Source organism: Astyanax mexicanus, chromosome 7 (genome assembly GCF_023375975.1).
Source record: "Astyanax mexicanus isolate ESR-SI-001 chromosome 7, AstMex3_surface, whole genome shotgun sequence".
NCBI lineage: Eukaryota > Metazoa > Chordata > Actinopteri > Characiformes > Acestrorhamphidae > Astyanax > Astyanax mexicanus.
The window spans coordinates 7,186,745-7,211,510 of NC_064414.1; the positions used below are offsets into that span (position 1 = coordinate 7,186,745).

General features: G+C 39.4%; 2 protein-coding genes across 13 annotated transcripts in view; one reads left to right on the forward strand and one right to left on the reverse strand.

Moving 5' to 3' along the window:
- esr2b (estrogen receptor 2b) overlaps positions 1-24,766 on the reverse strand; it is a 443,098-nt gene that overhangs the window by 255,457 nt on the left and 162,875 nt on the right. The window lies entirely within an intron of this gene.
- The window catches only part of syne2b (spectrin repeat containing, nuclear envelope 2b), a 187,408-nt gene that overhangs the window by 50,343 nt on the left and 112,299 nt on the right, over positions 1-24,766 (forward strand). For all 12 annotated transcript variants that reach the window (XM_049481038.1, XM_049481047.1, XM_049481041.1 and 9 more), the window contains 18 exons: positions 272-482; positions 587-699; positions 2,221-2,420; positions 3,240-3,347; positions 4,351-4,630; positions 5,792-6,121; positions 7,554-7,883; positions 9,246-9,575; positions 10,857-11,201; positions 11,365-11,543; positions 11,918-12,233; positions 13,022-13,186; positions 15,535-15,882; positions 17,279-17,415; positions 17,510-17,645; positions 17,746-17,919; positions 18,004-18,075; positions 19,043-23,458. In XM_049481038.1, coding sequence (XP_049336995.1) covers positions 272-482; positions 587-699; positions 2,221-2,420; positions 3,240-3,347; positions 4,351-4,630; positions 5,792-6,121; positions 7,554-7,883; positions 9,246-9,575; positions 10,857-11,201; positions 11,365-11,543; positions 11,918-12,233; positions 13,022-13,186; positions 15,535-15,882; positions 17,279-17,415; positions 17,510-17,645; positions 17,746-17,919; positions 18,004-18,075; positions 19,043-23,458 — 8,190 coding nt within the window. The remainder of the gene's footprint in view (positions 1-271; positions 483-586; positions 700-2,220; positions 2,421-3,239; positions 3,348-4,350; positions 4,631-5,791; positions 6,122-7,553; positions 7,884-9,245; positions 9,576-10,856; positions 11,202-11,364; positions 11,544-11,917; positions 12,234-13,021; positions 13,187-15,534; positions 15,883-17,278; positions 17,416-17,509; positions 17,646-17,745; positions 17,920-18,003; positions 18,076-19,042; positions 23,459-24,766) is intronic.

Here is a 24,766-nt window from a genome sequence, read left to right on the forward strand (position 1 = left end):
GTGTGGTGGTCTGGAAGTGAGGTGTGTTCAGGTAAATATCTGGTGTGTTTCTATCTTAGCGATGAAAAATGCTAGAGCGGTGTGTGCGTTGCTTGCAAACCCAGCTAGTACATCAAGAGTAAACAGAATAAAGACCATGTAGTGTAACCTAGTGTAACCTTTAGCTAACAGCGATCCTCTGCTTATTACTGGTATGAAACCTGTTTACACTCTTACCTAAGCTCAACCCAGAAAGTCAGCAGCTCTTATCACCACTTTCATTCTTCTGCAGGACCTTTCTGATGAGCTTCTGGATCAGAAGGACCAGGCAGACTCTCTGATGAAGGAAATCACTCTCATGTCTAGCGTGACTGGACCTCAGGCCATAGAGGAGCTGACCAATGACTGCAAGCGTGTGAAAGACAGCATCACAACAACCCATGAGCTTATTGGTCAGAAGAAAGAGCAGGAAGAGAAGAACATTCTTGTTCAGTCTATTAAAAGTATGTGTGATCTTATACACCAAAAGCAGCAATTAAATAATAAAGTTTTTTTTTTTTCTGGATCATCTGTGTTGCATTTTTTGTGTTTTTTTTTTTTGTTTTAGATGAGTGCCAGCTGTTTGAGGACTGGCTCCAGGATGTGCAGCTCTCGGTGAACGAGTGCTTCGAGAACCCAGAGAGGAGGCAGGATGTGGAGGTGTCTATGCAGAGACTACAAGTGGGTGGTAACCTTTATTGAAAACAGTAGTGTCTTATGCTGGGTTCCGGAGTAAATTAAAATTAAACTAAATTAAACTATAAGAAGCTAAAATAAAAATAAACTACACTCACCGGCTACTTTGTTAGGTACACCTTGATGGTACCGGGTTGGACCCCCTTTTGCCGTTAGAACTGCCTTAATCCTTCTTATCATAGATTCAACAAGCTACTGGAAAAAACATTTCTCAGAGAATCTGGTCCATATTGATATTAGAGCTTTACACAGTTACTGCAGGTTTGTCGGCTGTGCATACATGATGCAAATCTCCCGTTCCACAACATCCCAAAGCTGCTCTATTGGATCTATGAGGTCTGGTGACTGTGGAGGCCATTCCAGTACAGTGAACTTGTGAATTGTTGTGTTCAAGAAACCGGTCTGAAATGATTCTCTTGCACTTTATGACATGGAGCATTATCCTGCTGGAAGTAGCATCAGAAGATCAGGTACACTGTGGTCATAAAGGGATGGAGGATATGGTCAGCAACAATACACAATATAGGTACTAATATATTGGTACTAATAGGCTCAAAGTGTGCCAGGAAAATATCCCCCACGCCATTGCAGCACCACTATCACCCCCAGCCTGAACCAGCTGTTGATACAAGGCAGGATGGATTCACGATTTCATGTTGTTGATGCCAAACTCTGACCCTACAATCCGAATGTAGCAGCAGAAATCATCAGAGACTGTGAATTTTAGCCTTAGTTTCCTGTTCTTAGCTGCAGGAGTCAGGGCACCTGGTGTGATCTTCTGCTGCTATAGCCCATCCGCCTCAAGGTTGGACGTGTTGTGCTGTTGTTCAGAGATGCTCTTCTGCAGACCTCGGTTGTGACGAGTGGTTATTTATTTGAGTTACTGTTGCCGTGCTATCAGCTTCAACCAGTCTGGTCGTTCTCCTTTGACCTTTGGCATCAACAATCAGCATTTGCGCCCACAGAACTGTATCCACTTACTAGATATTTTCTCTTTTTCGGATCATTCTCTGTCCAAAAAGAAATGGTTTTGCGTGAAAATCCCAGTAGATCAGCAGTTTCTGAAATACTCAGACCAGCAAGTCTGGCACCAACAACCATGCCACGTTCAAAATCACTTAAATCACCTTTCTTTTCCATTCTGATGCTCAGTTTGAACGGCAGCAGAATGTCTTGGCCATGCCTACATGCTTAAATGCATTGAGTTGCTGCCATGTGATTGGCTCATTTGATATTTGCATTAATGAGCAGTTGGACAGGTGTACCTAATAAGGTGTCAGTGAGTGTATGTGACACAAACATAACCCTACCCATTCAGTAAACACCATCACAACTGTGAAGCACAGTGGTGGGAGCTTCATATTCATTATATTTGATGTATTTTTGAATGTACAGGTGTGTTTTTTTATCGGTATATTTATAAAGGGATGTCTTTGATAAGACAAGTCAAATCTGAACTTCTTTTATTAACTCTACCGATTGTTTGTGTTATATTGTTTTTTACAGGGTTTTCTGGCCTCTAAAGAAGGAGAACAGCGTCTCCTGCAGGTGAAGGAGAGCGTGGAGCGGAAGGGGCGGATCCCTGCAGACCACCAGGCTCAGCTGAGCGTGTGGCAGCAGGAGCAGGAGGGCGAGATGGCCACCCTCAGAGCTCACTGCCAGGGACGCCACAAACAACTACACGACATCGTGCTCAAACTCGACAGGTCTGCTTCTCTGAGCATACCGTACTAGTGCACCTCAAAAAATTAGAATATCATTGAAAAGCTAATTTATTTCAGTAATTCAGTTCAAAATGTATTGTGTATTACACACAGAGTGATCTATTTTAAGTGTTGATTTATTTTAATGTTGATGATTATTGTGGCTTACAGCCAATGAAAACCCAAAAATCAGTGTCTCAGAAAATTAGAAAATTATACAAGACCAATTGTTACTTTTGGCAGTGTGGGCAGTGTGCCAAGTCCTGCTGGAAAATGAAATCCACATCTCTATAAAAGTCATGAGAGGAAAGCATAAACTGGACTTATATATAACACAGTGGATCAACACCAGCAGATGACATGTCTCTCCAAACCATCACTGATTGGTGGAAACTTCACACTAGACCTCAAGCAGTTTGGACTGTGCGTCTCTCCACTCTTCCTCCAGACCCTGCTCTTTCCATTTTTTAATGATATTTGAAATTTACTGATGATCAGTGATGGTTTGGAGAGACATGTCATCTGCTGGTGTTGATCCACTGTGTTTTATTATCAAGTCTAAAGTCAGTGCAGTTTTGTTTTCCCACAAAATCTTACAGCACTTCATGCTTCCCTCTGCTACTGACAACTTTTATGAGGATGCGGATTTCATTTTCCAGCAGCACTTGTCGGAGAGTACAAAAAACCTATAGAGTTGCCCTTAGATATTTTTTTATCAGTACGTCCAGTCTGCACACTAGTCTGTTCATTATTTTTTACACAAAATAACTTTAAGATCTGTATGTAATTGATTTAGAGAACGTATCTGTGTGTCTTTGACAGCTTGCAAGAAGAGCATGATCATCTCCAGGGCTGGTTGGAGCAGAAAGAGCAGATTCCTGAGCAAAGAGAAAAACTCAGACAAGTTCATGAGGACTTTCTCAAAGAAAGGTACAGATGTGCTTTTTAGGAACGTACAATGCTACTGGAATCATAACTGAAACAGGCAGATAAATACATCAAAGCAATGATTCAAGCTGATGTAGATAATCCAACAAAACTGAATACAGCTCTGTACAAAAAATTAAGAAACCACTTCAGTTTCTGAATCAGTTTCTCTGATTTTGCTATTTATATGTTTTATTCTATAAACTACTGATAACATTTCTCCCAAATTCCCAAATAAAAAACTGTCATTTAGAGCATTTATTTGCAGAAAATGAGAAATGGCTGAAATAACAAAAAAAAGAAAACAAGTTCATATTCATAAAGTTTTAAGGGTTCAGAAATCAATATTTGGTGGAATAGCTCTGGTTATTAATCAGAGTTTTCACACATCTTTGCATGTTCTCCTCCACCAGTCTTACACACTGCTTTTGGATAACTTTATGCTGCTTTACTCCTGGTGCAAAAATTCAAGCAGTTCAGCTTGGTTTGATGGTTTGTGATCATCAATCTTCCTCTTGATTATATTCCAGAGGTTTTCAGTTTGGTAAAATCAAAGAAACTCATAATTTTTGAGTGGTCTCTTATTTTTTTCCAGAGCTGTATATATATTTTTTGGCCAGGCAGGGAATGTTGATCATAGAAAGTTCACTATAGAACTTTTTGCCATAATTACTAATAAATGTGATATTTATCTCTAAATAGTTTATGTTAAGTTAAATGTAATGTTTATGTCGGCTGGTATATACATAAAAAAATAAAAAAATTCATTTTTTTTTTTTTGGAAAAAAAAAAAGGCATGTCCTGATCTGAACCAGTAAAATAACTGGGGACAAATTAACATGACTGGTACATCTTAAAAAGAGTTTTGAAATTGTGTAAATAAAACATCCGACATTTTGCATTTATATAATTCAATTTCACTTTATGAAGCCATGTTTTGTATGTGGAGTCTCTTTAATGTTTAGCGAGCTGTTCTCACCTCCCTGCCTGTCTCCGTATCTCACAGCGGTCGGGTCGAAGCCTTCAGTGACTTGCTGACCTCTGTGAGGTTGCGTGGTCTGAGAGGAGACCCTCTGCTGAAGAACAGTGAAGCCCTGATCGACAGATACCACAGTCTGGGGATCCGTCTGGAAAACCAGGCCCAAGTCCACAAAGCCCTGGAGAAGGAGGTAGAAGACTTCTATGCTCAGGAGGAGGGAATCAGGGCCTGGATTCGAGACTTGAAACAGGGTCTGGATTCAGTACATAAAGACGCTTCAGTAGAGGAGAAGCTCTGCCAGGCTCAGGTATGAAATCCTCAAAGTTCTATTGTAACTATTGTATTTTAACATTTTACAGTACATGTTTACTAAATGTCTCAGTCCTGTTGTTTATCTGAATACTTTAGATGTTGAAAGTTGTGGCGAGAATATTGGGAAGGTTTTCCTCTGATGAACTTTATTGAAGTTTATAATATTAGTGCAGGGGTGGCTGCACAGTAGTCTGCTACTTCTGGGACAAGAACCCAGCTAGCCAGTTTTGGTTAGTAGAATGTTTTCTGAACATTACAAATGAACGTTCCTAGAACGTTCAATTTGTAAAATGTTCTTTTTCCTTTTTTATTTAATGTTTTTAGGTGGTAACGTCCCTGCAATGTTTACATTTTTACTTTTGGGAATGTTACTTTTAATGTTTACATAATATTAGTATTTATGTATGTTAGTATGCTTCTCTGAGCATACCAAAATAGTGCATCTCAAAAAAATACAAATATCATTGAAAAGTTACTTTATTTTAGTAATTCAGTTAAAAATGTGAAACTCATATATTATATAGATTTATTACACACAAAGTGATCTGTTTTAAGCGTTTATTTATTTTGTTGTTGATGATTACAGCCAATGAAAAAAGAAAGAAAGAAATAGAATATTATTTAAGACCAATTGGTACTTTTGGCAGTGTGCCAAGTCCTGCTGGAAAATGAAATCCACATCTCCATAAAAGTTGTCAGTAGCAGAGGGAAGCATGAAGTGCTGTAAGATTTTGTGGGAAAGCAAAACTGCACTGACTTTACACTTGATAATAAAACACAGTGGCTCAACACCAGCAGATATCAGACATGTCTCTCCAAACCATCACTGATTGGTGGAAACTTCACACTAGACCTCAAGCAGTTTGGACTGTGTGTCTCTCCACTCTTCCTCCAGACTCTGATCCCTTTATTTACAAATGAAATGTAAAATTTGCTTATGGTCAGTGATGGTTATTAATGATGGTTGAATTATTGTACTGAGCTACCCCTAATGAAGAAATGTTGTACAAAAAAACTATTAAATAAATAGATAGTAGCAGATATTAATGAAAAAAGGTATTAATAACCCTACTGCCACATATACAAAAAGTCATGTAACTAATGAAAATGAAGGAAAATGTTGGAGTCAACGTTGGAGATCTGCTCTGTGTTTTAGGCTGTTTTGAGACTGTCTGCTGATGGCGACTCCAGACTGGCTTCTTTGAGTGAAGTACGAGAGAGTTTATGTGCTCGTGAAGAACTGGAGGAGCAGCAGCTGCAGGAACTCACACTCAACCGCAGAAACGTAGAAGACGAGTGGAGAAGACTTCTGGATTCTGCACAGCAGCTGAAGAACCAGGCCGAGCTCCAGGGCTCTCTGTTAAAGAATTTGGAGGACCTGCAGGAGCAGGAGAGAAGGGTTCGGTCCTGGGTGCAGCAGCAGAAACAAAGTCTGGCCTGTCTGGACCGAGACACTCCGAACCAGGAGATACACAGCAGTGTACAGGTGAGCTCAGAGTCTCTAAGATAAAACACATTTAGGAATTTAACAGATTGTATTTCTATTTTGAACCCAAAATAGTGAAAGTCTGCTTTAACCCTGTCAGAAAGGTAGTTCAGAACTATATAAATTTATAGCTGACAACTACCCATCTAATTAAATACAGTGATTGTTTTAGAATAATCTTTAAAAAATGTTCTCAATGAAAGACACATGTCTCTATCTCAGTCAATTTACAGGTTATGGGACAGGAATCAGTATTCTGTCCCTTGACTTTTGCCATATCCCATTGAAGCTGTCTGTGAATGACTTATGTGCTTAGGGTCATTGTCTTGCTGCATGACCCACCTTCTCTTTCTCTTCTTTGAGATTCAGTTCATGGACAGATGTTATTTGATATTTTTGAATCCTTTAGAATTCTCTTATATAATACAGAATTCATTGTTTCCTCATTGATGGCAAGCAGAACCTACCACCACCATGTTTCACAGATGAGATAAGGTTCTTATGCTAGAATACATTTTTTTTCCGTGTTTTTGTACAAACATAACATTCTTCCAGTAGCTTCTGGCTTCTCCATGTGATCTTTAGCAAACTGCAGATGAGCAGAAATGTTCCTTTTGAAAAGCAGTGGCACACTTTTTTTTAGAAGAACCACTGTTCTCCTAAATGCGGGCCGATGAACATTAACATAAGCCAATAAGAGAAAGAGAGGCCTTCAGTTGCTTAGAAGTTACCCCAGGCTCCTTTGTGACCTCTCCAATGATTACACGCCTTGCTCTTGGAGTGATATTTGTTGATTGATCACTCCTGGGAAGGGTAACAATGGTCTTGAATTTCTTCCATTTGTACACTGTAATCTGTCTGACTGTGGATTGGTCCAAACTTTTCCGGCCTGATTAGCATACACACATATTTTTCTGACATCCTCAGAAATCTCCTTTGTTTGTGCCACGATACACTTCCATAAACATGTGTTGTGAAAAGCAGACTTTGATAGATCCCTATTTTCTTTGAATAAAACAGGCCCCGCCCACTCACACCTGATTATCATCTGATTGATTGAAAACAACTCCAATTTCACCTTTAAACTAACTGCTAATCCTAGAGGTTGTCATACTTTTGCCAGTATATTATAAATATAATAAATATAATATTTTTTGTCTCATTTTTTTTAACTGGTTCCCTTTATCTGCTTTTAGATAGACATCTGATAATGTTTTAGGTCATATTTATGCAGAAATATAAAACATATATAGAAATTAATGGGTTCACAAATTTTGAAGCACCACTGTATACAGGTGTGGATGTTTTAAATACATTCCTTGATGGAACACTTTATAAATCAGCAAATATACCGCTATCCCAATATTTTATTCAGTCACTCTGAAACTGTAGTTCTGAAGTAATTTTTAACTTTGTTTTACATTCTGTACAGGCTGTATTAAACCTGCAACATGAAGGTAACTCCAAGCTGGCAGCTCTGAGGAAAAGTGGGGAGAGCATCATTGCTCATAAGGAATTGGGCAGTGAGAAGAGGCTGGAGATAGAGGAGAGTCAGAGAGATCTGGAGCAGGAGTGGGAAAAGGTTCTGCAGGCTGCACAGGAGCTGAAGATCCAGAGTGAACAGAAAGATTCACTCTTAAAGGAGCTACAGCACTTCCAGAATCAGGGAGAAGATGCTCAAGTCTGGATTAGAGATCTGAAAAAGTCCTTGGAGTCTTTGGGGAGTGCCTGTCCATTTGAAGAGCAACTTCACCAAGCTCAGGTATAAAATATAAGATTAAAATCAGTATAGAGTTCAAGACTGAAATGTCCATCAGATTCAATAGAAATAGAAATGATTATTCATGGTGTAACTTTGATATTAGATAAATTAATGATTAATAATCAATTCATGTTTAGATCCATTTTATATATTTTTATTTACAGTACCAGTCAAAAGTTTGGACACATTGTAAAAGAATACCAAAGTCATCCAGACTATGAAGGAACACATAAGGAATCAAATAGTAACTTAAAAGTATTAAACAAACCAAAGTACTCTGTAAAATATTTAGGTGCTCTTATATGGAGACCTATTAACTTGTGGTATCAGAGCTGGTAACTCTGATAAACTTATCCTGTGCACTAAGTAAAGGATCATTAAGTAAGTTATTGAAATGTTTTGATTGACTGACCTTCAGTTATTTTTTTCTTTACTTAGTCGAGCAGTTCTTGCTTCTCACAATATGGATTAGAACATTACTTAAATAGGTATATTCACTGAATATCAACTCTACCTCTTCACTACTTTATAACTGATGCTCTCAAACACATTAAGAGGCCAAGAATTAGATTTTCAAAGTTGTCATTTATGCAAGAGGTATCTACTTTGAAGAATCTAAAATATATAACATATTCTGGTTTGTTTAACACTGTTTACTATTTTTTGTTGAGGATTATTGTCATAGGTGCCTAGTTTGGATGACTTCAGTTTTAATCTACAATGCAGAAATAATGAAAAAAAAAACACTTTTTTCTCTTGTTTTTACGATATTTTGTCCATTTCATGTTCAATTGAATAATTTTAAGTGCTTTCAATTAATTTTGTAAAGGCTTCTAAGTAATATTAATGTATACAATTGCCTCAGAATTATTTAATATTAGAGTGAAAAGCATTTAGATTTGGGTTTATAATTTCAGGCGGAAATTGGTCAAATTAGGCTTGAAGCTTAATAGGTTTTTAAAGGAGAACTAGTCCCACAATTAAAACCTTAGAAACACCATATTCACATACCACTTTACCAAGTCACAATCCAGATAACTCATATATGTTCATTTGGGGCATGTATGTTTTGCCCAACTGAGTCCAAGAAAGTTCTATCAGTAGTTTTCATGTGGGCCCCATATTTGGATGTCAGTAATGGTTCAAATCTGGGTCAATGATGGGGACAGGAGGGGTTAAACATGAGCCCCATCTGTGTAGTACATATTAAGGTGGGTTGTAGATATTAAGCCCAATAGGGTCCCAGAACCAGCACAACAATACAAATCCATGCCCACATGGAACCCACCAAGCCCACATTCCACCCATGTGACCAAGCACGCTTGGAAAAGATAAACATATTTTGCTTCTGTCATTCCTCAGGCTGTCTTAAACCATGGAGCTGAAGGAGACTCTAAGCTGTCTGCTCTGAGGGAGAGCGGTGAGAGTGTATGTGCACTAGAAGGCCTTGAAGAGGACATCGGGCTGTCCGTCCGGCAGACACTGATGGACGTACAGCAGGAGTGGGCTGGAGTTCTGGGGCTCGCTGAGAAGCTGAGGAGCAGAGCAAAGCTGCAGGACAACATTGCAAAAGAGCTTCAGGATTTTTTCTCTCAAGGTGAAAATGTTCAAACGTGGGTGAAGAAGCAGCAGCAGAGGTTTGACTCGCTGGACAAAGACACTCCTGTACAGGAGAGGCTTAATATCTCACAGGTAAGACACAGTTGGCACTTTTGACTTTTGTAAACTAGGGCTGACCAGAACAAGTTATTTATAATAAAGAGGTAAATAGTTAAACATTCTTACTAATATAATGCTGATTGATGGAAAACACAAAGTAAGATCAGTATCTAGAAAGGTTTGAAGCTTGACAGTATAAATTAGTGTGCAATCACTATTTTGCAAATGTTCAGCTCTCTGTTGCTATTTCTATTTATGTGTTGTTTGGCTTTTAAAGGATTTGCAACCTAATTAATAACAATTAATAAACTTCTTTATAAACCATTCATAAACACTTTATTAAGGTAGTCTGGTACCCAGTACTTTTTGTTTCGAGTTCTGTTTTTGGCTACTCTACCCGCCTTTGGTTGTGAGGTGTTATTTAAATGATACGAATTTGAGCAAGATGCATTGCAGTGGTTGGCAATGATTGTGACCGGCTGCATCTGGCTAGAATTCACCATTTGACAGTTCAATGCACTATACCCCACATGTATATCATACAGGTCAGTATAGTATACTTGAGCTTCAGTGGGAGAAGGCCAGTGGTGTGCAGTGAGGTCCTTCTAACCCTTCAGAGAAGGGGTGACAAAAAGTGCATGTAAATCATTACACAATTTTTCATCAGGAATTATATAATATAATTATTGTAAGTGTAAGCATTTATTTTATAAATGAACTAAAATAGCAACTAATTTAAAGCATTAGTCTGTGTTTTTCAATTGCTACAGGACTCTTATCTGACTGTCAGCGGTACTGACCAATCAAAGCTTTTTAAAATGGCTTCTGCCCCTACGCGTCTTCTGCCCCTTCTCCTGATTTTGAGAAGGGTGTAGTAGTGAATCTATTAGCAAAGTCATAGGACAATCTAACCAATCGGATTCATGGTTTTCACAATTGTATACTAATTGTATACAATTGTGGTTTGTAGCTGTATTTGTGGGCTGTTAATGTGTATTAAGTTCATACAACTCAGTCAAGACAGAGAATATATAGTTACTGTAGTATTTATCAATGTGTTGGTTGGGCGGGGGGGGGGTTCAGGGCGGGTGGTTGCAGAAGGGGTACCCACTATATTCACTGCACGCCACTGGAGAAGGCAGAAGTCATGGGACACAGTATTAGTTCTTGTCTAATGACTTTTGGTCTGTCACTCTATAGACCATCTATAGCTCTAAAACAACAAATTTGCCTGAGAGTAACATAGTTGTGTCTATTATAAAATGTGTCATGAGGACCAGGCTCCTAACGTTTTACTTATTTTGTGACCTGCAGGCCATCCTGGACCTGCAGTTAGAGGGAGACTCTATGCTCGCTGCTCTGAGGATGCGAGGAGAGAGTGTATGTGTTCATAGCAGCCTGGACGAGAGTCAAAGGCACTCCATCCATCAGACTGTAGGTGGCGTACAGGAGAAGTGGAGAATGGTGCTGGAAATTGCTGAAGAACTTCAAAAGCAGGCAGAGCTCCAGGATTCTCTCGCCAAGGAGCTTCAAGCTTACCAGTCTCAGGAGGAGGACACACAGTCCTGGGTTGAGGAGAAGAAGCAAGAGTTGGGCTCGCTGGGCAAAAGTACACATGGCACCCAGGATCAGATTAAGGAAAGACTCAACAAAGCTCAGGTGAGAACATCAGATACAGGATATGTCTCAGGGTGTTTTCACACCTGCAGTTCGTTTCTGAGCTGTATACCGGACATACTTCAGATGCTCTAGCAGAATGTTCTGCTATAAGTTATGTTTTTCATGCTTATGTGACCTTAATCGTTTTAATGTTTCCTCTCAGGCGGTTCTAAGTCTTCGTTCTGAAGGGAATGGTAAGATTGCCTCCTTAAAAAGAGGAGCAGAGAGCCTGTGTGCTCGTAAAGACCTGGATGAAGAAGTGAGACTCACGGTGCTCCGGAACCTGAAATGCTTAGAAGAAAATTGGAAAGGAGTACTGCAGCATTCTCAAGAGCTCCACAGGTGGGTTGGAATTTACTTCTAATTTCAACTTCTCTGTCACAGAGTGAGGGCATTGAAAACCTGAGGAATCCTGGTGTCGTCCTTATTCTTCCTAATTCTATCACCTTTATACAATGTGTCAGTTCCATTGGCAGGAAAATAGGCTAAGTGCTTGATGCTCCCACCACCATGCTTAACAGTTGGTGTAGTGTTCTCAGGATTTCGCTCATTTAAATGGCTCGAAAACAGACAGTTTATAGGGCGGGTTGGGTTTGGGCTCATAATGACAGTTTATGGGTCGGGCTCGGGCTGAACGTGCACAGCCTAGATCAGTCAGATTTTTTTGAGCCTGATCTAAGCTCTATGCTAACCTAACCTCTTTCCTTGTCCTACAGTCTTTTACGGAGTGTGGTGGAGCGGCTGGTTTCTTGTCAGTGTCAGAGGGAGCAGACCCAGTCTCGTTTAGAGCAGCTGAGAAAGCAGACGGAGGCGCTGCCCCGCTGCTTCCCCTGGCCTGGTTTAGGAGAGCGGAGGCACGCCGTGGAACAGGCCAGGACTCTGGTGGAGAAAGCAAGGTCTCTGACTCCCACTCTGTCCGCCCTGAGGGCCCTGGGGCGGGAGATGAGCCAGCTCACACGGGACCCCAGCTGGTCCGACCCAACCTGGGCAGCCATGGAGGAGAGCATCCCGGGTTTAATCAAAGAACTACTGGTAAGATCTTTGGGATACAACCAAGACTATAAATCAATCAATCAATCAATCAATCAACCTTTATTTTCATTCAGGAAAAACATTGAGGGTGACCCTCATTTACAATGTTGCCGAGCATTTAAAACATCAAAGGGATTGAAAACATTTAAGAATAATTTAGAAATAATAAAAAATAAAATAGTAAAAAATAAAATAAAAAAAAATAACTACTAATTTTAAATCAACATTTAATACATATATAAATAAAATATATGTGTAAAACTGAAAGTTTTAAATTACCATAAAAAACAAAGTTGACACATAAAAAGTAAAAAATGTATAAAATATAAAACAAGTAAAAAGATAATAGTAAAAGTAAAGTAAAATGTTCAGAATGATAAGAAATGATTAAATTAATAATATAAATATAAAGTAACTTTATAAAGTAATAATAAATAAATAAAATAAATTCAATAAATTAAAAATTTAAATAAGAAAAAGATAAACAAAACAAGGCATTTAAATCAATCACAGGCTTTCTGATGGTGATTAGAAACTAAAAGTTTTAAATGGTTCAGTGATCCCAGCGAGCTGAGCTTCAATGATTCCTGTGTTGAATTCCAGCTCACTGGTGCTGTTCTGTAGCTAAAAGCAGATTTTCCCAGTTCACTAAAAATTCTTGGTACCAGACAGGTGATCCAGCCACTGGAGAGAGTCTGATATGTATTATTATTAATTGAGATCAGAGAGAGATATGGAGAACTGGAGAAAGGTTTTCTAATGTCACTGTTGTTTCTTTGTGTGTGCAGGAGTTAAGTGAGAGTCTAGAAGAGGGCATTCACACAGAGAGAGTCTGCGTTCAGCTGGTGGAGCAGCACAGCGCTGCTCAGGATTGGCTGAGAGAACAAGTCAAAGGTTTTGGACCTCTGCCCACAGATCGCCAAGGATTACAAGGATCCATCAACACTTTAAAGGTTTGCTTGAATCTCCAAAACACAAAGTATTTTTTTTTAAATCACACATAACTCAAGATGTGTTAATGGGTTCTAAGTGTAAATTGCTGCGAGATATGTGTTTTGAATATACTTTATACCCAATTTTGTTGCAGTTGGAACATCCCAATCACCCTTAATTTAGTCTATATATCAACTGCCTTCCAAAGAATTGGAGATCTCTTACTCAGAACATCATTACCCAGAGAAATGGCTCAGTTATGAAGCTCCAGAGAAGAGAACATATTGGATGCTTAGATTAGCTTTTATGCTAACGTCTTACCCTACAAGAACCCAAACATGTCTGCTTCCCCAGAGCTTCATTACCCAGCCATTTGACATCTTAGAGTTAGAAGACATGGTAACACTTTACAATAAGGGTTAAGACCTTATTAATCATTACTACATTTTTAAAATAATGTCTCAATTCATTATTATTTACAATATTCTTAAGCATTACATTTTGTATTGTTTAATAATGTATTAACTAGTGGCTATTAATAATTAGTTGATACATTACTTAACTATTTAACATTGTTTATTACTGTTGTAGGTACTGTTAATTGTGACCCTTATTGGGACCCTTATAAGTGTTACCGAAGACATACTTATGTATGTTCGTAAATATGATTTAATTTTAGCAACTTCATGATACATCCATATAAACCAAGTCAAGTCAAGTCAAGAGGCTTTTATTGTCATTACATCTGAGCACAGGTACACAGTGTAGTGAAATTACGTTCCTCCGGAACCATGGTGCAACATAGAACCACAAGCAATAGACAACATAAAGTGCAGGAGTGACGACAGTGCAACATAAAACTATAACACTAAGTAACAATAAATACAATAAATACAAAAGACGAGACAATTTAAAAGACAGGACAGTGCAGTACTGATACAGTGTAATAAAGTGTATAGAGAGGATAAGGTGCAGAGATGTGTAACATACTGTAACATATAGAACATATATAATCACAGCAGTTACTGAGGTAGAGAGTTTATAGTTTTTGAGAGTGGCAGCAAATATTGCTGATAGGAATAAAGACATTTGATTCAAAATGCCTGAAAAATAAGACACAAATTCAGATTAAGCCAATTCTTGAAAGTTGGCAGGGTAGAATAAGGTGGACACCCAGCTAATAATTTGTGATTAGCAGGACATTTTCTGAATGTTACACTTAACATTCTTTAAATATTTAATCTGTCAAGTTTTTTGAATATTATTAGAAAGTTTTTGTTTAACACTTTTTACCATTTTGGTAACATCACTGCAACAATTCTTGTGTCACTATTTTGATTTTAAGTTTTCATCTGTGAACAATATGTGAGAAACGTTCTAATAACATTGTGATGCAAACCATTATTGTGTCACATGACTTCAGAACGTTCCTTGAACATTATTTCTGTAATGTTGCTAAATGTTCTTATAACATTCTCTGTTAGCTGGGTAGCAGTTAAAGTCACAGTACCTAAATAAAATATTAGTTTTTTTCCAAAAGGATAAAGAGAAAATGGAAAATGTTGACTCTAGGTATTTCTGAATCTACAATAGACTTTTGGTACATCAATCTTAAAAGAGGATATGAGCCATTTTATATTTTTTGTTATTACCTAAATGTTATCAAATCTATTTCCAGACATCCCAAGTTGCAAAAGTTGATTTCAGGGAGGTTCCCCCCAAGCCCCACCTCCCACCAAAAAAAAAACAAAACAAAGAAAACTTGCACACACACCAAAGGATAATGAAACTTTACTTTTATATTAATACATTTTTAAATTAAATTTAGAGTATTCAGAGGTGAAATAAGTTTTATCTTTTTTTCTTTTTGGAAGGCCCTGTCTCTGCTTTTTAAAAAAAAAAAAAAAAAAGCCTTTATTTGACAAAAATTGACAGTTACAATATCACAAGAATTGCACAACATCAAAAACATTTCATATCATATTACAATAATTATTAATATTGCCTCCGCCATGATCTGCTTTCTCTCACTCACTAAACAATTCCCGTCCGGGAGGGGGGAAAAACACTGCCCGCCCACACTAAAAACTCTCGCAGACTCTTTGCAGAGAACAGGCCAATCAGAACCCTCTCTGTTTTCTCTCTCTCCTTCCCACACGCGATTAGAGAAAAAAAGTCTGTGGCCTGTGTGCGCGTTTGGGGCACTCGTTCTGAATTCCGGGAGATTATATGTGACTCGCGGGCATCAGGGAGCCACTACCGAAATGCGGGAGACTCACACAGCTTCAGGGAGACTTGGTTTGTCTGTATTTCTCATATCTGCATGTTCTGAAAGAGTGATTCCTTTATCTTTTTGCTGCTGCTCCAGGCTCTTCTCCAGACAGTGAAGAGGGAGGAATGCGAGCTGAAAGAGCTGGACGTGGTCAAAGACTCTCTGAGCAGCCTGTGCACTCCTGGAGGTTGTGATGCTCTGACTCTAGAGGTCAGTCAGCTCCATGACCTGTGCGCCTCTTCAGAGAACGAGATAACTGAAAGGCTTGCTGCGTGTCAGGCCAGGTTGGCTGACATTGATTTGAAGCTTGAGGGCAGGACACAGGGCCTCAGAGCGCAGGCAGAGGGCCTCCAGAACGAGCTCCGTGCTCAGGCCCACTGTCTGGAGTTTGGAGAAGGACACAGGACTATTAGCCAGCTACAGGAAAGCTGGCATAACTTTAAGGTACTGAAAATTAGGGTCTTAAATTGTCTTGAATTTGCTGTAGGTATTACAATTTTCAGTCGGTGCGTTTAATGCTAGTGGGAAAGATCATACTAACTTTAACGGTGAGTCAGCTAACATTACTGAAGAGAAAACTAAGGTTAGCGTAGAGCTAGCTAACATTAGCGGTGAGCCAGCTAACGTTACCATGAGAGAACTAAGGCTAGTGAAGCTAACATAAGCGGCGAGCTAGCTAACCGTTACCGGTTACTGGTAACTAAGGTTAGCAGAGTGCTAGCTACATTAGTGTCGAGCTAGCTTACATACTAAGGTTAGCTTCATTACCGGGGAGAGAACTAACGTTAGTATGTAAGCTAGCTCGACACTACTGAAGCTAGCACTCTGCTAACCTTAGTTCTCTCCCCGGTAATGAAGCTAGGGTTAGCAGAGTGCTAGCTACAGTATAGTCGAGCTAGCTTACATACTAACGTTAGCTTCATTACCGGGGAGAGAACTAAGGTTAGTATGTAAGCTAGCTCGACACTACTGTAGCTAGCACTCGGCTAACCTTAGTTACCCCCTGGTAATGAAGCTAACGTTAGTATGTAAGCTAGCTCGACACTACTGTAGATAGCACTCTGCTAACCTTAGTTCTCTCCCTGGTAATGAAGCTAACGTTAGTATGTAAGCTAGCTCGACACTACTGTAGATAGCACTCTGCTAACCTTAGTTCTCTCCCCGGTAATGAAGCTAAGGTAAGCAGAGTGCTAGCTACAGTAGTGTCGAGCTAGCTTACATATTAACGTTAGTTCTCTCCCCGGTAATGAAGCTAACGTTAGTATGTAAGCTAGCTCGACACTACTGTAGCTAGCACTCTGCTAACCTTAGTTCTCTCCCCGGTAATGAAGCTAACGTTAGTATGTAAGCTAGCTTGACACTACTGTAGCTTAGCTTTATTACCGGGGAAAGAACTAAGGTTAGCAGAGAGCTGGCTAACATTAGCGACGAGCTAGCTAACATAACATTAGCAGCAAACTGAATTACTAACGTTAGCGGCGGGTTATGTTTCAATGTAACAAGTGCATGAATTTGTATTTTATTTTATTTTGGTCCTGACTTGGTTCTGACTTTCAGGTATAAAACAATTCTAAAGCTTAAATTTAATTAAATTTGCTAAACCTCTTATTCCACAGCTTTTAATGGCTTTAAAATGTGTGCAGCAGGTGGTTGTGCATTGTCTTTAAAAAAAAAAAAATGTTGTCTCTTATCGCCCTAAAACTGATTTAGTAATTAGAAGGGGTGTCTAGATACTTTTGGACAGTAGGTTTGATATGTATCTATAAAATACTAGTCTAATAGTTTTTCTTCTAATAGTATTATTTATACGTTTTTTTTTTCTTGTTCTGCTGTTTCTCAGAATTGCGAGAAAGAACTTGAAGCTTTAGAAGGCAAAGTACGTGACCTTGGGCAGGAGCTCCGCATGGTGCCCTCTGATGAGGATCTTCCATCTGATGTTATATCTCTTATTGATGCCGTAACTTTGCAGTACTGCAGGTATTAAAATGACTCTTCCTGTAATACTCAGTCCTGGACTTTTAACATGTTTAATCAGTTTTTATTCATTTTGTGTTGCATCTTTGCTTTGCAGTTTGCGGTCTAAGCTGTTAGAAAGACAGAATGACTGCGCTGATAGTGTGGTGCACTGCGTGAGAGAGGCACTACATGCTCTTAATGCCTGGAACCAATCAGAACAGCCTTCCTCAGACTCCGCCTCCGCTCTGCAGGTTTGTGTGTGTATCTGTACCAAAGGATTTAGTCAGTACTGTAAACATGAGTGCTATTTTTGCTGAAGTTCAATAGTTGATTAATCTGTTGATTCATCAGGCTATGATAGAGGAGGGTGCAAGACTGCATAAGAGCCTACAGGTGGCAGTGTCTCACAAGCAGCTACTCAGAGACTGCCTCGGTCCAGAATTGGCTGGTAAGCTGGAGAGAGACAGTGCGACTGCATTAAAGGATGCTGACTCTCTCATTACTGAACTAAAGCAGAGGATGAAGGTGAGTTTGGACTGAATTTAGGTGTCGTTTTGTATTGTAGCATGTGACACGGGCTTATAATTTAAAGTTGTTGCTTATTTTCAGGATCTTGAAGAGAAGATCCAATTTGAAGCTCTTAGATTATCAATGGAAACTCGAAACCAGTTGGACTCACAGGTAAACAGAGAAATTCAGTGGTTTTTAATGTATTGCACAAGGAATTTGCTCCAAATGGACAGTAAATTGTGCAAATACTTGTTTATGATAGAAGAAACACAATGGTGAAAAAACATCTACAAATCCAAATCAGAAAATGTTGGGACAGTTTCAAAAACTAATAATAATTTCAATAACTAAAATAAAGAAAACACATTTACTTTACTTTCTAACTTTATTTTAATGAAAAAAGTTTGTGTAGGAGATGTTGCAACACTGAAGATACCAAGTGATGAGGTGTTTTATGTGTTATTTCAACACATTCTTCCTGCTAACATGCCTTAAGGTGAAAAACTGTACAAGCATATTGTCGCTATCCAATGAAAAAGAAGTAGCTCCATTTTTCAATTTTTAGTTTAATTTGAATAATTTGAACAAAACAAACTGTTCCTTAAGCCCTATCTGAACAGGATTAGTTTCCTTGGGTTCTGGGGTAATTTTCTCTTTTAGGGGGGGTCCTCTGTGATTTTATTTCTGTCCAGAATGACCAGGCTTGCAACCCTTTACACACTGAAATAAATTCAATTTTGTTTCCTTCAAGACCTTTTTTTATTGTGAATTTTTCACATATTTGTGCCAACTGGAGATTCTATGCCCATCCTTGCTCCTCAAAGACTCAATCTTTATGTGAATGCTGTTTTTGTACCAAATTAGTTTTGCAGTCAGTTGTTGACATTACCTGTTTGAAATCACATTATTATTTAGTTTTTTTACTTTGCTTATTACTAGACCTAAATTGCTCTGTCCCAACATTTTTTGGGACGTGATGAAAGCCTGACATGCAGGAATAGATGTATATTAAAAAAAAGTAAATGTAAGGAACATTCACCATTTACATGCAAGAAAATGAAGCGTCACAGTCATAATCTGATTATTTTGTTATAAAATCACATGTTAAATGGATATAAATGCTTTCCCATTGCACCAGGTTTCTTCGAAGAGCCACACCACCACTGATCCTACCTCAAAAACTGAGATTTTTCAGACAAAGCAAACTTTTACAACAATTATAGTGACTCAAGATAGTAAGAAGACTGATGAAACCTCAGTGGTTCAAGCCTTTGAACCTCTGCAGAAAGAAGACGCTTCAATGGTTGAAAAGACTCTAGAAAAGACAGATTTACCACACCAGGTTAGCACACCAGGAGTCAGTGAGACTTCCCTACCTGTAAGTGTCTCTGAAACAAGTGAAGAAGAAGATGAGTGGGTTATTGTGGAGCCTGAGAAGCATCAAGATGTTGTTGACAAGATACAAGTTGACTTGTCTGAGCGACCCGAGGAACTCCATGGCTTTGAGATACTGGCAGATGAGCTACACAAGCAGTTTGCTGGATCTGAAAATCCAGAAGCAGACACTATTGAGGAAAGTAAGGTTTGTGATGATTCTCTTGGATTAGCAGAACATCAGTCTGAAGAGTTGGTTGAGTCTATCTCTGCATCCATGGATGTACCCCAGCAACCACCTCTGGAAAGTGATGAAACTGCTATGCTTCAACCTGTTAAAACGCTACACAAAGAGATTTCTATGTCATTTACTGAAGAAATTGTGACAGAACATCCACCGAAAACAGAGATGGAGGCCTATCAGGGTGAACCCAAAACTGCTGGTCTACCAAAAAGTACCACCTTCTCATCTGCAACAAGTAAGCTTCTAGAAACAGAAGTTAATGAATCTGCCTTGCCTCCACAAAGTCCCACAGAAGATGACTTTGGTAAAACACATGAGAATTTGGAGGCATCTTTGGAATCTGTTGGTCCAAAACCAGAGATGGTTGAATATGGGTCACATACTGAAACTGTCATATTAGTTTCATCCCAAGAGAAAATCGATTCTGACCTAATTGAGGTGGGAAAATCATCTAAAGCTCTGCAAACAGAGACTCCCATAGGACTTGCTAACAAGACTTCTGAAGAAATTGATGCTTCTGTAGCAAAACAACCACTGGTACCATCAGAAACTGATGCCCACCTAAGCAAATCTGAGACAGAATCATGTTTGCCATCCACAGTTTTGACAGTGTCATCTGAAGTACTAACAGAGATCAGTAAATCCACCCTCCACCATGTAAGGGACTCTCCAACATGTGAAGAAGAGATCAACACTTCAAAGTTCTTGAAATCTAAAGGTCAGGCAGATTCTAGGGACAGTCAGCTTGTCTTAAAATCTGACACAGAGATCAAAATATCTGATGGGACATATCCATATATTCCTGATGCCACCGAACACATGGATGGGGACAATAAAGTGCCAAGAAAGAAAGTTGCCTCACTTGTTCTTGATACTGACAGTGTACACATTCATACTACAGAGGTCATGGCCTCAACTGACCCCAATACATTAAGAATAGTTTCAGGTGCAGCCACCGGCTTTGATATCACCTTGTCTGAACCAGTAGTAAGCTGTAACACTGGTGGTTCTAAAGAAACTGAGGAACCACAGGTAGCAGAAGAAGATGCAGCAAAGGAACGTGATATCTGCTTGGGTAAACCAGGGCAAGAAAATGTGGCCCAGATTGTGGCTGCAAGCACTGAGTCTGTAAGTCAGTTGCAAGCAGTGGACCCAGCTGATGAAGTCGCTTATGAACCTTCAGTATTCGTTACAAACAAAACCCAAGAGATACAAGAGACAACAGCCCCCACAGTTGTTGGAACCTTGAGTAGGACCAATGGACCAAATGCTAGACGTCAAGACAGAGAGGAAACTGGAAGATGGACAACAGACAACGGTCCACACGAAGCTCATAGAGTGATAGAGCCACTTGGATTGACAGACTGGACTAATAATGGCCCTCGCGAGATTCAACAAAGATATATTATTCTGGACCAACGAGAAGCTGTACAGATAGATGGAGAACCAGCTGCAGAGGCAGAAATACTGACATTAGGTGCAAGAGAGCCTGAAGGAGGTGAAGAAGTTGAAGTATCAGAACCTGCAGTTTCAGGAAAAGAGTCCGGTGAAGAGTTTGTTGAAACTGAAGTCAAGGAATGTCAAGAATCAAGAAAGGAACAAGCTGAGACTATAGAAGCAATATTGGCTCCACCAGTTAGAAGAAAACGAGATTCTGTGCCAAGTGAGAAGTTGTTTGCGTCAACATCTGTAGCGATTGATGACAAGACAAAGAGAACAGTGGATCTAGGTGATGAATTGCCGACAGTGTCTGAGTCTGAGCAGAGACCTAGCCAACCACAAACCAGTCACCAAGAGGAGGATGATAGGTTTGCAGTCAGTTTAGAGAACCAACCTGAGGTGGTAGGTGTTCCTTCTGTTCCATCTATTCAGGTTTCTTCTTTGGAAGTTCTCCCAACTCCACCAAGCAGAAGGCGTAAAGACAAGTTAGGAGGTGAACGGATGTCACTGGATCTTGATTCCCAGCCAACTCCACCAGCAAGAAGACGAAAAGAGAAGGGAGATGATAGAAGATATTCACTTGACCTGGAAGCCAGTCCAAAACCACCATCCAGAAGACAGAAAGACCTCACCAGTTTAGAACTGAAGAAAAGCATGGAGAAAGCGAGCTTCGAGGACCTTGTTGTAAAGCCAACTCCACCAGTCAGGAGAAAAGCAAGTCGAGTTGAGATTGATACTATTTCCCTCACTTCTGAAACTGAAGATCTGGAATATCTGGTGAAACCCACACCCCCAGTAAGAAGGCGAAATAGCAGAGTTATGAGTGATCAGGAAAAGGGAATGTCTCTTATAAAGCCCACTCCACCGGTGAGACGAAAAATCAGTCGAGCTGGAAGTGAAATTTCACTTGCTTCCAGACATGAAATGGAGGAAGAGGCATTGGTGAGACCCACCCCTCCAGTAAGAAGGAGAAATAGCAGAATTGAAATTGACACTTCAATTCCTATGTTCCAGCTTCAAGAGAGCTTAATTAAACCAACACCTCCTCTAAGACGAAAAGAACAAAGAACAGAAAGTGAGAAAGTGCTGACAGTTGAGATCCCAAAACCTGAAGAGGCCATACCTGAACAGGCCCCACCAAAGAGGGAAGGTATGGATATAACTGATGTTGATATGGCTCCAAAACTAGAGGAATCATCAATCAAGCCAAGTCCACCAAACAGGCGAAAGAAAGATACCACTAATATTGAAGAGTCTGCAATGCTGAAAGAACCATCGTCCAAACCAAGTCCACCAAACCGGCAAAAGAAAGAGAAAACTGATGTTGAAGTGTCTTCAGTTTTGGAAGAACCATCGACCAAACCAAGTCCACCAATCAAACCAAGTGAATATAAAACTGATGTTGAAATATCTCCAATGCTGGAGGAGCCATTGGTCAAACCAAGTCCACCAAGCAGGCAAAAGAAAGATTCAACTAATCTTGAACTGGCTGCAATTCTAGAAGAACCATTGGTTAAAACAAGTCAACCAATCAGGCAAAGTAAAGATGAAGGTGATCTTACAGCAGCTACAATGCTTGAAGAACCATCGATTATACCAAGTCTACCAAACAGGAGAAAGAAAATTACAGCTGATGTTGAAGTGTCTACAATGCTTGAAGAACCATCAATCAAACCAAGTGTACCAAGCAGTCAAAAGAATGATCAAACTGATGTTAAAGGAGCTTCAATGTTTGAAGATCCGTTGGTTGAACCGAGTCAACCAAACAGGCAAAGTCAAGATAAAACTGATGGTGAAGTGGTTCCAATGCTAGAAGAACCATCGGTCAAACCAAGTCCACCAAGCAGGCGAAAGAAAGACATAACTGATATTGAAGTGTCTCTACAGCTGGAAGAACAATTGGTTGAACCAGGTCAACCAATCAGGCACAGTGAAGATTATTCTGATGTTGAAGCATCTTCAATGTTGCAAGAACCATCGATTATACCAAGTCCACCAAACAGGCGAAAGAAAGTTACAACTGATCCTGAAATGGCTTCAGTGTTAGAAGAACCATCAATCAAACCAAGTCCACCAATAAGGCAAAGTGAAGATGAAACTGGTGGTGTAGTAGCTCCAAAGCGAGAGAAACCATTGGTTGAACCAGATCAATCAAGCAGGCAAAGTGAAGATAAAGCTGATGTTGAAGCATCTCCAATATTGGAAGAACCATTGACTAAACCAAGTCCATCGTTCAGGCCAAGTGAATATAAAACTGATGTTGTAGTATCTCCAGTGCAAGAAGAACCATTGATTGAACCAAGTCCGCAAAACAGGCGGACAGAAAAGACCGAAACTTTCGAGGTCCAAACCATCAGTAAACAAGAAGATGAAGAGAAGATAGAACATGTAGAAGAATGTTACATAAGTCAGGAACAGCCTGAGAAAGGACTTGTTTCTGCTGATGTAGAATCCACAGGGATCTTGATGCGTACTGAAGGCAGCAGCTTGGTTCAGGTAACAGGCAGTTGCATGTATGCTGCCAAGGAAAAGTGTCTGAGTGCAGTGGGTTTGTTAGTGTTAATGCGAGTTAACAAAACTAACTGGTTTGTTGGATGCTGAGGAGGACTTTTGTTGTTTGTCATTGGTGGACAGTATTTTGGAGTATTTGTTTGTAAACTCTTACTAATAACCAGATAGCAAAACATATTCTAGCCATTTCCAGACCGAACACTCCACAGTGCATGTGCCAACACCTCTTTTGCTGAGTAAAATATAGAAAATTGCCCATGCCACTTTTGCCAACACTCTGGTTGCCAAGTACAATACAACATTTGTCCCAATTCTGCAGATGCAGAGTCTCAGTCGAGGCCGCCAAACATCTGCTGAGCTTGGCCCTATTCTTAATGCTATATACAGTAGGTAATCGTAGAATTGGCATTTGGTTCTCTGAAGAACCATATCTGTCACTTTGATATCTTTTTATTTTAAGAGTCCTTTATACCTACCTCTTTTGGTCATAACCTTCCCCTTTTCATTTTGGTCCCAAAATGTGCCATTGTTCTTGCCAAAAGTCCAAAATTTGGTCTTACCAAAAAACAAACAAATTGGACCATACTTCAGTTGATCCAAACCAAGACCTCAGCTGGGATCAACTAGAGCATTGTCCAATTTGTTTGTGGTATGAAAATACTATTTTAGATTATTAAGACTTTCAAACAAATTGCAGGAAAATAAGGTAGGATGCACTCGATCGCTAAACTGTAGTGTGAACCCAAAACTAACCCAATTAACTTTGTTTCAGACCTTAGTCTGGACATTTAGGTATGAAAACACCCTAAAGAACCATGATTTAATGTAATGTTTCTTTGGAAATTTACCTATTTACCTATTACAAACATAGTAAAGAACCAAGTGGAACAAAAAGTAGTTTCTTTTTGTCACCCCCTCCCAAAAAAACAACAACTTTAAAGCAACTCTAATCTTAAGACTAATAATATCAATGGTCAAATATTTAACAACTAAACATAGTAGAACTAGTCCCGGAATGGTTTTTGCCACTTATCTTGTCCTGTTCTATTTGATTTGCTTTTATTCTGTCAAAAATAGTGCATTTTTAGCCCCCTCAGATCACCCAACCGTTACTTCTTGTAATCTTCATGCATGATCACGTACAGAACACTGTTTTACCCACCCCTTTAAACACCATCATTACGTTTGCCTTAAGGCAAGAAATAGATACTCCCTTAAATGTGTGTCATTTTGCTGGGATGACACCATCTCAGAGCGGGGGTTATGAGGTATTATCTGTGGTATTGTCTGGTG